Source organism: Montipora foliosa, chromosome 4, assembly GCF_036669935.1.
Source record: "Montipora foliosa isolate CH-2021 chromosome 4, ASM3666993v2, whole genome shotgun sequence".
Lineage (NCBI taxonomy): Eukaryota > Metazoa > Cnidaria > Anthozoa > Scleractinia > Acroporidae > Montipora > Montipora foliosa.
In genome coordinates, this window is record NC_090872.1 from 20249460 (window position 1) to 20264459 (window position 15000).

The window sequence follows — 15000 nt, forward strand, 5'->3', positions numbered from 1 at the left end:
AAAACATCTACAAAGCCATGAACCTGGCAAACAATATCGCCAAAAACCCACTTTCCGACGATGAAAGTCCAGAAAGTAAGCGGCATTTCGAGAATTGCACAAGTCAGATCACCAATGGATAATGCGATGATATAAAGGTTGATGGTTGATCGCAGTCTTGGATTCCGATAAACGGCTAAACAGAGCAGGATATTGCCTACAAGACTTGCCACATTAAGGGCAAGACAAACGGTGGACTCCACGACAATAATCGGTAGGCTCCTGGGTGGAAGTTCAGGAGACATTGTCTCGGTGGTTGCCTGGTCATTCACTGAAAACAGCTGTGTTAACCTGAAGCCTCAGACATTCGCTGTTAAGGGAGACATTGCTTCACCAGGTCTACCACATTCTCTCGCTTTTTGTTTTTTCTTAACTGACACTTTCTTTTCGGATATATTGGTGGTTTGGAAAGCCCATGAATAGAAGGGAACTACCTACAGTAGGTTAGCAGATGTATGAGAAACAAAAACCAATTAAACGTCGTATTGACGTCAAGTGACTGTTTTCTTGTCCTCGTAGGGCGTGACAGCAATCACCGATGTAATTAGGTCTATTTGACTCCAGCTGTCTACGAAAGTTAAGGCCTATATTAGTGCGACAAAAATACTAGCCAATAAAAGTATACTTGCAATAAGCCTTCCGCTGTAGACGTCATTCAATTTTCATCGGTCCGTCTTCATAGCACGTATCGCTCGCTTCTTAAAAGGCCGTTTACACGACAGAAAAATTTGGGTCCGGACCCGTCAAAAAAGCGACTCCTATGGCTCTGTGGAAACTCCAGTGTTTCTTTACAAAAGTTATGAGTCCGTACCGCTTTTTTGACGGGTCCGGACCGAAATTTTTTTTCTGTCGTGTAAACGGCCTTTTAGAGCCGGAACAATTTGGAGGGAACATACAGGATATTAAACTTATCAAGACACTTATATTTTAATGGGAAAAGGTATTTTTCAGACCGACAATGAAACATCCTGTCAAAGGGTATAGTTTAATTTAAGAATTGAAAAAGCACTGTCATCCTACAGTGTCACTTGCCTGAAAATTAAACAAGAAGATTTCCATTTCACTTTATTGAAAGACAAATGGCGAGTATCAAAAAAAAAAAAAACAATGGTCAAACAGTCGAGTCTAAATGCGAAATGTCCAGCTGTCCTTTAAAATTTCCTAGAGGAAAAGCAAATGATTCAGCAGTCGAAGGAGGAAATAGGTTTGCTCTGATAGTTCAAACAACACAATGTAACTAGTAGCCAACGAGCAAGCCGAGCGAAGACGCGAGACTTGCGAGGCGGCCAGCTTTATGCCGCGCGAAGTAGTGTACTGTAAGGTTTCCTGGAGATTTTAGTAGGGACCAATGAAAGCGCGTGTTTGATGTGTGATGCTATTTGACAAACCTGCATGACGCGCGCGACTATTGATGATCTTGTGTTCAGAGGTGAGTGAAAACACATTTTTTCCCATTTCCCTGACCATTGTGTTGTGTACACTTGCTTTGAGTGTTCTTTAATATTTATTTTCGAACCATCGTGTTCTATATCGTCCACTGGTGTAAATTTCGGATTTCCGCCCGCGAGTAGAGAAGTTTGTTTTTCGTTTTGTAACCAAGTAATGTTATTTTCAAAGAAAACATGTTGTTTGCAAAGTACACAAACGATCAGTTTGACTTGTAACTCATGGCTATATCTTGCAAAATAAAATTTCTACAAGTGAAACAACTTTCATGTGCGAGAGAGTTTGATTCACCGTTACGTGTTCCACACTGAAAAGTGTCAAAACGCTTTGGCGATTTTTTACATGGCATTGGTGTTATTCAACTTAATTATTGTATATGCGGCCGTTCAAAAATTACAGCAGTCCTTTCCATATATACATCTACATTGTTGTTGGAGATACAAAGTGTGCAATTTCTATTATTGCATTATTGTTACACTAGATAAGTTGAGTTGCAGTACTTTCGAATAAAAAAAAATTCCAATTTTTTACTGGGTTGCCAGTATGGCAAACCCAGTCGGAATCTGGGTTTCATTTCGTCGTTTTGTAACTTTTTTTCCGTGCCGGGAAAAGTCTTGCCTGTCACTCCTCTGCTAAGTAGTGTCTTTGTGCATAGAGTCTTCTCTGCGTATTTTGTTAGGTTTGAGGGGACTGGGGTAATACGTAGATTTCCCCGGTGCACACAGGAGAACGTTTAATTATTAAACCGGCAATGGCGTCGAAAGTCGTGGTAACGCGGATGGCGTTTTAGTGCATCTTTAAACAAAATATACCCTTATGGAGCTCAAGAATGGAACGTCTCTTGGATAAATAAGACAGGGGGTGAAAAATAAATGTCTGGAATCTTAAAAGCGAGGAGTGATGGACTTCGACAACAACTACCGCCCGTCGAGCCGAAATCGAAGTGAGCTGTATTTCTAATATCTTACTAAGTGTGCTGTCATGTAGAACACTGAAACCAAATGGGAAATTCTCTGGTAACTTATGAGTTCAACAAAGACAGAGAAGGCATCGAACACCTTAAGTGGATCAGTGATCTCTGTTCTCTGCACAGTCTTCAGGTAAAAATAATATGAAATGTGACAGCCAAGAATTTTTTGAAAGAAAGATTGCCTCTAATAGCAAATATGTTGTTTGTTTCAAAAAACATTTCGCTGGAAAAGGTGGCCCTTATGAATTCATCATGTTTTGTAATACGCGAGCTTAACTGGATAGTTTTTATGGCAATAGTAAAGCATTTTCGTGTCAAAATGAGGTTGGCGTCTTTTCTTTTCTGTTAACTTAATTAAATATACCATGCCTCTTGATTTCCACTCTCAAAATTACCTTTAGAACCTACTTTTTGCATAGAATAAGCTTTTAGAATGAGAAGACATGTGGTTACTAGCAAAGTACTGAACCCAGAAAGATTGAAGAAAATAAATGGGAAGTGAGAAACATTGGTTTCTGATAATTTTCAAGCTTCCTCAAAAGAAAGATGATATTGAAAATTACAAGTGTACATTGCAATTCTTTTCCCAATTAATATTTAATAGATAATTACTGAGGCAGTCAGCGTTATGAGATATATTGCAGCCAGCTGAGGGCGTACGTTTGTGTTATAATTGTGATACTCATCAAATCCTATTATTCCTTGTTTGTGTGAATCTTCGATCTTAGTCAAGCCTAAGATATTGTTGTAGTATTATTGTTATAGTTGGTCAAAACAACTATAACAATGAAATTAACACGTGCAGGGCGTGTAACACTGCAAATTTGCATACTTTATAATCCAGAGAATTCAGTCATTTTACTTAGTGCAAACCTCAGTTTTGAAAGGCGATGGATTCCTCGGTAAAGGAAGCATTCTTTATGACACAGAGCTCTACGAACACTGACATTTCAGCAGAAATCGAAGGTAAACGCTTGTAACATTTCGTCATTTCTGCCAGTGGTTGAATTTTTTGTCTACCTTTAAAAACGGCACTTCCATTTTCTTTGTAAAATAGAGCAAAGATTTAGACGAGATGCCTGCGAGCAGTTGGACTTTACACTGGCTCATTTTGTTGCAGAAGTGAGAAACGAAGATGGCCAAGAGCATCTTTGAAAGATATTCGGTGTTCGAAAGTTTTAGTTAAAGTGACGCTTCGCAACAAAAAATTGAGCTGCAATAAAAGAGAGTTAGACCGTAACGGTGCTGTTGACAAAGTTCTAAAATTACCAGGGACAACTTCTTCTATTGTTGCTATTGGGGAATGCTCTCCTCTAAATTATTAAAATCACTAGTGGGGTCTATGCAAATACGGATCTTGTTAGGTTTCACAACATTCACCAATTCACTAGGTTCTGACCGTTTAACAACTACATCTGCCTTCTCCATACGATCGAGCTCAACTTTGATCTACTACAGGAGGAACACCTCGGATCTCGCTTGAGTGAGTGCTCTCCAGGAAAACATCCAAGACCTTGAAGTAAATCTTGGTATTTGTCAAAGATGCCTAACAAAATATCAGTGGGACCGGAGACTTCGAAATGAACGTTGGACTGCTGTGTTGCTGCAGTGCATTTCTTCTGGCAAGGAGACTCGTATCTTTGCAGGTTTGGGCACTGAGTACTGCAGGGGCTTCAATCTCAACTACTCTGTTTACAAACATTGCTTATGGGAACAAAAGACCTTTTGTTTCGACAGCCAATGGGGCTCTGGTTGGCACATTAATGACAATGGGTGACGTCAACGATATCTTCCCTATACCTTTGTATTCACATGGCAATGTCACCACTACTCCTTTTAATTTTGTAGGAATTTGATGACCTGAATTATCACGTTGACCTTCAACAAGAACATGGGAACTCATAAAGTGAAGAATATCGACCAATTTTAGTTCATGGGCCCCTTTAATTTGTCCTCTACTTCGAGTGAACAGATTTGCCGCTGACACGAGAAGTACTTAACACTAGGAGTTCAAAAATTTCTCTCTTTTATCTTTAACTGCGTCTGCTGCTTTGTAGATCAGTCTCATAAATTCATCCACGTTAAAAGCGTAGTTGGTAAATTTTGAATGAGCACCCAGCGTTGGATGATGGCCCTGCCACACGAGAAAAGAGTACTTTATTGAAATGCCGTAAAATGATGTAAGATCTGAAAAAAGAAATTAAGAGTCGCGAGACAATAGGCCATTTCCGAGTTCATGTCTTCCTCCTCTTCAAAGCGAGTCTAAGTGCGAAGTTTTTGTGATGGTAATTAGTTCTACTTTGCATATGAATGAAAACTAATTTTAAGAAGAAAAACTTCGCACTTAGACTCGCTTTGAAGAAGAGGCGAACATGAACTCGGAAATGGCCTATTATACGACCCGATGCATATGATGTATAAAACATTTAAGAGGCGCATTCTCTGTGAACATATTCAAACGTGCTTCGCAGAGGGACTTTTCTCTTAGTCTGTTAATCACTTAACAGTAACAAAAACTGGAGGTCACCAAAATCGTTTTTGAGCTACAAGTATTTAAAGGAAAAATAGGGCGTTTTTAGATGGCTCTTATGTTGCCATCGTAACCTATAACGTCACATCGATGAGGAATTATTGGTGTTTCACGAGGTACCAACTTTGCCGTTGTTACACGGTTGGTTAGATTCAATCCTTCTAAATAGCACAGTTTGTTGAAAGTATTAAAAATGGTTCCCTCTCTTCATCTTGACGTCACGTTGTCCACAAAGGCTGACCCGAATTAACAGTCACAAATTCTCTCTCTTCAGGAGATGAGTACATCGGAGAAAGTAAACTTCAGTTTGGTGTACATTTAAAGGAGCGACAAAAAGCGGTTTTTCTTTGCAAAGCGAAAAACTCCGCTTTTCTAAGAGCACGCGAGCCGCAACAACCATTCAATTGAGTGTGATTAGTAAAAAATAACCGACGGACCGAGCCGTCGGTACCAACAACGCAAGCTTGGCACATAAATTCCACGTACGTTTCTTTGAACCAACATGATGACGGCCAAGCACCAAACACCAATTTACACCTCCATCAAAGAAAAGGAGACTATGGTCAAAACTACCGTCACCTTCCTTCCTCATCAATAGACCTTTTTAGCGATACGGCAGCCATTTGGATTTCTATTGTTTCAAATAGATATTATGGGATGCCCAAGGGGCAAACACATATTAATTTGCCCCCTGAGCATCCCATAATGTCTTTTGAAACAATAGAAATCAAAATGGCCGCCGTATCTGCAAAAAGGTCTATTAAATACTGCCTCGTTAGATTGAGCTTGGAATCTAACGTTGCTTTCAATAGCAAACTGTCATAATAAGAAAAAGAATTTAAGGCACACCTCGTCCTCCTGGAAAAGTTTCGCCTTGTCTTCCCAGGTGATGTAATTGACACCTCTGAAATTAAAGATGAAGGATTATACGACTTTAAAAGGCCCACGTTAATCCTACAGACATTGCATGCCGTGGAACAATTTTCATATAGGAAAATCCCGTCAAAATTCAATCCAATCAGATCGCTACGATAAGCAATGCGAACTTTTCAATACAAAAACAAACTGTCTAAAAGCACGTCGGTCGAAGGTGGGCCTTTGAAAAAGCCCTATTTACAGTTCCCGGCACCATATTGGATTAGCGTTGAAATCTGCATATCCTTGTAAACTAGTACCATTTTAGAAGCGATTGAACCACGCAAGACTTTTCCGATCAGCTGTATTTACTGTTTTTGTATTACGCGGGTCACCGGCAGCCTCACTATGGTGTTTGCGCGGTTACTAATCCAATATGGCGCCGGGAACTGTAAATAGGGCTATTACACAACACACCTCACTCGAGCATGAGTATGACTATGACTTCCGCTCTGGTTGTAGTGTCACCAACAACAGTCCTCTTTAGGACTACTTTCTATTTAACTATTTAACTGCGGATCTAACTGCGGATCCACTCGGCTATCGCCTCGTGGATCCACAGCTACTTTGACAATGTTATGACGAAATTCATGATCAATAACAGGTCAGACCCATGAAAAACTGACATCAATTTGTTTTTTACAATAACAAAAAGGCAGAGGGGTCAAACTTAAGTCAAAACACGAGAAGAAAGCGAGACAAAAATGCGAGAAACTTCAATCTGATGCGAGCAATATCGCGTCATTATCGCATAAATTATAAATTTATGTGTCTGTCCGCTTATTGACAATAAAAACTAGCCAATGAGCGCGCGTAAATTTTCGCAGTCATTGTAAAATTCTTTATCGAGTTTTGAAGCCTTTTTTAAAGTTCTAAGCTTAGTAACCAGGTGTTTGAATAGTAAGGAGGCTACAATGACCTTCTTTTGATTAAGATTCTCATTTGTTCTTTTTTATTCTTTGTTTCGCTGCTCTTAAAGTGATAAGCAGAAAAAAAGAGAGCTGGCTATTTAAACACGTCGTTTTGCAGCCATCAAAATGATACTGCTGTAACCTCGAAACAAAAGACCAACACAATCTTTTTGAAAACGTGAAAAAGTTTCAAGTCATCAACAAACCACCTCTACCCCTCTCCCCCACCCCCCCCCCCAAAAAAAAAAAAAAAAAAAAAAATTAAAACAAAATGAAACAAAAACAAAACAAAACAAAGAAAGCAACGAGTGACGGCCGGCGTGAGGTAAGAGAAATGCTGCCTAGGAATGGGTGCTAATTAAATTTATTTATTCATACAAAAATATGTAATTATAATTACCTTAGTCTTGCTAAATCACTGTAACAATTTGGGTCTTCTGTGTTATATCTACATGTAGGTTTGAAAAAAAAACAATAATATTGTCAAACACCTGCGAAAATGCTACTTTAAGTCATATCTTTATTATCCTTGTTGCTTCAAAACGCCCAACATACCAAGTATTCTTATTCTGGAATACGGTCAATTGAATGCGCCCTAATATTGTACATTCACTTAAGATGAAAGTTCTTACAATTCAAACAGCACTGCCCAGTCTGGTAGAAACAATCCATGAGTGAGGCCAGCTCCATGCATTCCAATAAATATGTCAGAATTATGTGTAACCTGTAAACAAGGTAAACATTAAAAGGAACAACACACGAAGTCAATGTGAGCAGGCCAACTACAACTAAAACTACACAAACAACTTAAGGTCGTTCGTTGAAAACTGTGAAACGCCATTAAGAAAACACCTAGTTCTTGGACATTTTGCACTATTGGCTCATGTTGATAAATTTGCAGTGCAATTTACCATGAATTTACCTTTAATTGCTCTAGAAAAGGCATTTGTCTGCAAAAATAAAAACATATGTTGTACTTTATTAAATAAGAAAGTAACTTTAGTGTACAATAAGAAAAGGTGCATTTAAAGTAAAAAATAATTATACACTCTACTTATGCCAGAAGCTACATGTACAAAGGCTTCAACTCTCGATTTGTACAAACATACAATTCTTACACTCTGATCCTTTCAATTCCTAAGCCAAGAGACAATAATTATTATTCATTTAGTCATCATGATGAACATTTACTGGTTAGTAAAAACAGCAACTGAATTATTAATTAAAACTACAAAAATAGTACTCTCACACTTACATTGTGTAGTCAATCACTTTGACTTTAAACATCGGTACATTCATCATCGCACCCACTAACTACGTAATAGAAAATTGTAATAGAATGTATTTATTAAAATATTAAAAAGTTATCCAAAAAAAATACCCAACAAGTTTTTTCCATTGCAGTGCAGTGTAATTTGAATGGCCTCAGGCATTAGCTTCAGTTGTTGGAAGGGTGGAATAAAATAATCTAACACTTATTCTCAGACTAATACTTTCTTTTTTTTCCTGCACACATTTTTAAGATTACAGAAAACAAACTTAACACATAGAAAAGCCTTGTCAAATTATCTAAATTACCCTGACGTTAGAAATATTTTTGTCCCAAGACCAGCCATTGTTTACCATAATTATACCTTGATTTTTGATTGGCTGCTTGCAAAATTTAGATATAGTGACTATAAACTAATGATTTTCTCCTCTTGTATGAAATTTGCTACATACTATTATTTATAGTTCTTATGAAAATTAGAAATCAACAACCATAATCTCGTCAAATGCATAACGCATAAAACTGTCACGATTGTGCACATGCATGGACATTACTGACGAGACAGCGCCTACAGCTACAGCTTTAACAACAGGCCCATGTTGCACGAAGCATGGTTAGTGCTAACCAGCATTATATACCATGGAAATTAACCACAGATTTTGATAAGTCTAATAGACAATGGTTTGCTCTAACCAGGCTTCGAGAAACCGCCACAGCTTGATTACATTAATTAACAGAAAATGGTTCAGACCTCACGTTAACAATATTAAATTGATAACATGTATGTTCAGTACCTCATCTTGATTTAGAATTTTGCGGTACTTTGTGCTCCGAGTTAAGAGAGTAATTCTAAATTCTTCTGGCTAAAAAATAAAACATTACAAAAACAGAAAATTCTTGTTATAGCTTGTACTGAATTCATACTCAGTCTGTAGGATAAAAATATCATTTTATTCTATTAACTTTAAGGCACTCTATACAAAAGTAACAAACACAAAATCAAAGAAAGGCAACTAATGTCACTTTAAGCAATAACAAATTAATTCAACAAAAGTGAATCAAATATGTACATTGTAACAAGATGAACTTACACTATGAGAGCTCTGTGTTATACCAAGTCTGTGTAACAAATGTTCAGAAAAGGCTTTAAAAAGTCCACTACCTACACAGCTTGGAACCTGAAATTGTGAGGTTAAAATTTAATGTTCAGCTTAAAGGCTGGTTTTCACTGCTACGGAGTCCGAAACGGAGTTGTAATCAGAAGCGCAGAGTGATACTATATCTAAATTGTAAATTTTGCAAGCAGCAAATCAAATTCAAGTATAATTATGGTAAAAAATGGCTGGTCATGGGACTTTTCCACTGTTAAGTTTGTTTTCTGTAATCTTAAAAATATGTGCAGGAAAAAAGAAAGTATTAGTGTGAAGTAAATCAAGCGTACTTTTGGAAGAGTTGCTTACAAGTGTTAATATGCACTGTTTGTTAGTGAAAATCAAACAGTCTGATTCTTCCGACTCCGATTCCGTCGACTTCGATCTTTGATTTTCACTACATGTACAGTAGGTCATAAGGTCTGTTACGACTCCGAATCAGACTCTGTCACTAGTGAAAACCAGTATTAATTATCACCACTAAGTGTGTACTACTGGATGACTGAACTTAACAACATACATGTTTGACTACATGTACACCTCTCAGCAGGGTCTTTTAAAGATGAATGAAACAAATTCTTCAAATAAACGCAACAAATCTCAAAGAAAATTTATAATGTTGACAAAATTCACCAGGCTAAGTTTTAAGGCTAGAGAAACAAATAAATTTCAGTTATTTCTAATTTTAAAATTGCCCAAAAGAAAGTGATTTAGTATTGATTTTATTGCTGTTAGTTTTGAAACATCACATCATTTTCTTTTGGGCTATGACAAAAGAACAGGTAAAATTATTATTCATTCAAATCTTCAAAAATTCTCTGACGATTAGCAAAGCAGTTGGCCACTTTTACATGCATGTTTACTAAGCATGGCTGAGATGTTCAGCTGAGGACTATCCAGAAGAACTTGTGCTGGTGATTGGAAGGGGACTTAAACACCAGAAATCCAAAAATAAGTCTGAATGTTATTCATATAAGTCCAGTGCCATAGTTACTAGCCTTTTTAATAAGGCCATTAGCTCCCTCCACATTTCCAACATCCTGGCAACACAAGTGAAACCCTTTTAACTTGCATTTTAAGTTGCAATAATCAATCACCAACAAGCAGTGTGAAAACAAGGGTAGTTTACATTAAGGTTCAGTTTACTGGGTAATTGCATTTACCAATGGCATATTGTAGTACAATCCACGGATCATTCTTGGATTAAAAGAAAACACAGCTTCCCTAAAACACACCTGACAGAAAAGAAATAAAACTAAGTTTAACCCTTTCATGCCCAAAAGTAACACTTCTAGATTAAAAATTTTACTCCGTCTAACGGCAGACAATGATTTTACTTGTCAATAGGGAACCCCTCGGGAGAAAACGGGTTAACAACAACTAGGTTCACCCATTAACACTGAACTGAACATAACAATAATTATTAAGTTCAATTATCTGGTGCTAGAATCAGAACTTAAAATCTGCAAGTGTCAGTCCTAGGAAGATTAATGGCCATGCCCCAACATCTACATGTAATTCACACATGTACACAGTAACTTATAATTTATTGGGGTAAGCTGAGCCAAAAATAGAATCCAAATTAGAGATAATTGCATGTGTATGTAAATTAAACTACATTGTACATGTGTTTACTTGCTTCCCTGCGTAATCTTTCAAATGGATTATTGGATGTTTTGTAAATGCCTTCCAAGTGTCTGAGAAGAAGTCACGATATGGAAGGGAACTCTATGAAAGAAGCATACAAGAGAGGTCAAGTTCTTTTAATCATTATAATGACAGCATAATCATAAAAAAGGGAGTTAATAAGAGTACTTACAATTGAACTAGCAAGTCAGTTATAGCCATTGAACTTCAATAAATTATAATATTCGAAGCGTAATTCATAAATATGAAACGTCATTGACATGATTCATGGCCGTAGGAATTAAGGAAAGGGGGGTCAGGGGGTCAGGGGGGAGCCTCCTTTTCCATTTTAATGAACTAAAGACCATGTTTATTCCATTTCCAGGTCAAGAAAACTAATTCAATGACATCTTTTAATATTCTTAAAGGAAAACTGAAGTAGGGTGACAGAGCCTCTGAAAGTTATTCACTTGAGAGTCAAGGAGATAATAATTATAATTATACCCACTGTGTCCCACATGACAATGTTAACATCAGTACTGAAGCTTCCATTCATGTGTTGAGTCACATAAAGATTAACAAAGTCACAAAAGTGGTGATATAAATTTACGCCTGAAACAACAAAATTGATCAAAATTCAATGTTGCTTTCTTCTTAACCTGTACCTGGCATAATTTGTACATGTACCTAAGAGATAACATTTATAGGAGCTGATCTTCATAATTATTACCGGTACACCAACAAAAAAAAGAAGTAAATCAGTTAACTGATTTCCTGTTTAACGTCAAAGTTAAATAACTAGAGACTGATCTAGCTAGATTAATAATAATTATTTTACATGTAGGAGCTGATCTAACAAAAAAATATGTTTTTGTTGTTGTTGTGGACTGAAAATTGTTTGATTCCACGGCCAAACGTCAAAGATAGTACAAAACAAAAATGTAATAATTATTATCATAAAAATTATTGATGCTGCACATTATCAAAACAGGATGTGAACATCTGATTAGTGCACTTTTGAATCACCTGCATCCAGTTTCATGAAAATGGTTGGTTTGTCAATGACCACATCACAGATCCCAGCTTGAACAGGCTGAACACTGAGTGATGTAAAATGCTCCAGCTCTGCAAACCTTATTAGGGAAGATCAAAACATAAATAAATCACACTACCCAAAAATTATATTATTATTATTACATTTAATGCTCTTCCAACCGACTTAAGGGCCCACTGACATAATTATTTTTTTGGGGTGTATGTTGCTAAGGATGTAAGTAATTTGAGAGAATTTGGCATTATTTTGGTCACTTTCCAACTTTTGTAAGCCAATGACCCTAAATGTGACGTCATCATACCACTCCCATGGTCACGTGACCAATAAAAGAAAACTCTAAATTTTGTCTCAGTGCTACGCAATTTAGGTATTTAATCGATGGTTTGATAATTTGTATGTTTTTGCATCCAGCCAAGCATGGTTTTCTTTTTATTTTGAAAAATGTTCTTTTTAAAGACATAAATGATACTGAAATACCCATAACTTTTTCAAGAAAGATGATTTAAAAAAATTAATGCTTAGCTATATTCTGTATTTGGGGGTGACACGTGCCATGTAAAAAAAAATTAATTCAATTTTAAACCGCCAGAAATTTAGCTTTTTTCTCAAACCGGAAGTCAGTTCGTTTACGCATGCGCCGTTGATCTGAGAACGAGCGTGAGGAAGGGCGAGGAAAAACCTTCGATGGAAACAACAAGTTTGTACGGTGACTTTTGCTTGTGAGTGGGTTTTCTTGTTAGCTCATGATATGATGACGTCAGTTACCGGATGTAACATATCACTTCCTTAGCAACGAGCGAAAAATCCATCTGTGGGCCCTTAAGTTGAATTAGAATTGCAACACCTGGGAATTAAGTCATAACCAGACTTCTCCAGCACTTGGAACCAATAACTGCCCAACCATTTACTACGTCTGGAGACACTACAGTACATGTACCCTTCAGCTTAGTTTTACCAAGTTTCGAAATAGTTCACAAAGTTTAATATAAACAAAAACAAAAACTCAATCAACTTCACCAACCAAAAAGGAATAACCCTGGGGCAACAAAACATGGCCAGCACTGTGCATTAATAATTTTAACAAGTTTTACAAGCCCCAATAACTTGCCCCATCGCATAAAAATCAACCCACCATGACTGTAAAGGGCTTTTATTTTGGCTCTGGTTCTTGTGTAAGTCTTTCTTAAAATCACAGTGGCCACCAACTTCTCCCTCTCTGAAAACATCTTCACGGAACCTTTAGTGTGAAGAAATTAATATAATTTTAAAGTGGATAAAAATATGTGCAATACGTACAGTGTATAATATTTTACATGTTGTTGTCCATAATTATAATACTAATAACAATAATAATAATAATAATAATGATGATGATGATGATGCTGATAAAACTTAATTGTTCCACATATATAATAATAATAATAATAATAATAATAATAATAATAATAATAATAATAACAATAATAATAATAATAATAATAATAATACTCGCCCTCCTTATCTGGCATTACTGCCACATTGGGGCATCTGTATATTTTCTTTCTCCAGGATGTCCTATTCCACGCATTCTCCTCCCTCAAACCACTTTTCTCCATATCATTCCTCGCATTTTCCATCCATCGCTTGCGCGGTCTTCCTCTTGGCCAACTTCCTTCCACCTCCATCTTCCATACTTCCTTTCCTTTGCTATCAGGACTTTACTTTGTTTTTGTATATATGTACACCATAAATATGTAGCTGTATAAGTGAGTGCTGTCAGAGACCTTATAAAGTGTGCTCTTAATTACCGTATAATAAACTGTGTCATCCTCATCATCACCATACAACAAAGATTGCAAGTATGTGGCAAGGATCTTTATTTAATAAATAACACATGAGTAATACATTTTAGGTGTTAGGCACATTATTTTGTGCAAAACATTCAATTTGACTTGCTGCCATTTTCATAGAACCTTTTGTATTTCCTTGGTGATAATATATCCACTGGTGCTCCAAGATTCAAGATTAATTTTTGATTGTTTCAACACTTTATTCACCTGACTGTACTTCTTTTGGCCATCCAAAACTAACCTGTCTGTCGATGAATCGGGTTTCAGATTTTTGAAATCAAAATAAATGTCTGTGGCATGGCAGTACCAAAGATTCGTAGTACATGTCAAAGAGGAATCTCCCTTGAAAGCAAAAAAAAAAAAAAAAAAACAGTCAGAGTTTGATATGGCCCTCTTTTATTATTTTCTTTTTATCTGTCACATACTGTAGCAGAGGTAAATGACTACTACATGTATCTTTAGAAGGCTATGTTGTACAATGTAATTGGCACAGCCCACATGGCTTATATTGGTGACTGTACTTTCCTGCACAGTATTTGATGACCAAAAGATAATAATAATGAATATGTTACTATTCCTGTTTTCTTAGGCTATACTCTCAGTTATGGTGCTACATGAATATAATATGGCATTGCATGACTTGAAAGAAAGTTCATGCAGGCAATAACCTACCATTATACTGGTACAGCCCAAGAAAACCAGTGATGTACATGTAAGAGGAATGCATGCAACTGACAAATGATGAAGGAAGGGAAGGAAGGGAACTTTATTTAAGTGTCTAGTCGTTCTAGCACTGGAGCACTAATTGGGGACAATGTAAATTGAAATTAACAATTAACACAACTCATGTCAAAATGTTAGGGTTAGGGTTAGGTTTTCACTGTTTTTGCATCAGTACAATTAAAATTGTACCAGTTCAATACATTGTATATTCTGTACCAGTTCAAAAACAAATTGTACCAAAGTGCAAATTGAACTACAACATATACAGTTGTAATTGTATGTTTAGTGCTACATACATGTAGCTCTTAGGACCTCTTAAATAAATTCAAACTATGATTATCATTAGGTTCCAACACCAATTATAATATTTATCAATACCAATTCTTTAGGCTGGCATAACTCCAATACTTGGTTCTTCATTTTTTTAATGTACCCAAAATCGCCTTGTTCCCAAAACAACTTCACTTGATCTTCTAAAGTACTTGCCCTGTCAATAAATCCAAAAGAAACCCTAGGCAGCTATAACTATATCATTT

The 15000-nt window shown here is 36.5% G+C and overlaps 2 protein-coding genes across 3 annotated transcripts in view; both read right to left on the reverse strand.

Annotated features, from left to right (window-relative positions):
- LOC137999072 (melatonin receptor type 1A-like) overlaps positions 1 to 472 on the reverse strand; it is a 2186-nt gene extending 1714 nt beyond the window's left edge. Inside the window, exon 1 of the mRNA XM_068844903.1 lies at positions 1 to 472. This exon is cut by the window's left edge and continues 1714 nt beyond it. Coding sequence (XP_068701004.1) covers positions 1 to 284 — 284 coding nt within the window. The 5' untranslated portion in view covers positions 285 to 472.
- Positions 473 to 4379: 3907 nt separating this feature from the next.
- The window catches only part of LOC138000228 (EGF domain-specific O-linked N-acetylglucosamine transferase-like), a 13320-nt gene continuing 2699 nt past the window's right edge, over positions 4380 to 15000 (reverse strand). For both annotated transcript variants that reach the window (XM_068846487.1, XM_068846488.1), the window contains 15 exons: positions 14843 to 14951; positions 13983 to 14083; positions 13045 to 13149; positions 11885 to 11991; positions 11367 to 11470; positions 10868 to 10960; positions 10396 to 10467; positions 9173 to 9259; positions 8876 to 8944; positions 8067 to 8125; positions 7734 to 7761; positions 7444 to 7535; positions 7212 to 7259; positions 5835 to 5889; positions 4380 to 4589 (listed from right to left, as the gene is read on the reverse strand). In XM_068846487.1, the coding sequence (XP_068702588.1) occupies positions 4458 to 4589; positions 5835 to 5889; positions 7212 to 7259; positions 7444 to 7535; positions 7734 to 7761; positions 8067 to 8125; positions 8876 to 8944; positions 9173 to 9259; positions 10396 to 10467; positions 10868 to 10960; positions 11367 to 11470; positions 11885 to 11991; positions 13045 to 13149; positions 13983 to 14083; positions 14843 to 14951 (1261 nt within the window). In that variant the 3' untranslated portion in view covers positions 4380 to 4457. The remainder of the gene's footprint in view (positions 4590 to 5834; positions 5890 to 7211; positions 7260 to 7443; positions 7536 to 7733; positions 7762 to 8066; positions 8126 to 8875; positions 8945 to 9172; positions 9260 to 10395; positions 10468 to 10867; positions 10961 to 11366; positions 11471 to 11884; positions 11992 to 13044; positions 13150 to 13982; positions 14084 to 14842; positions 14952 to 15000) is intronic.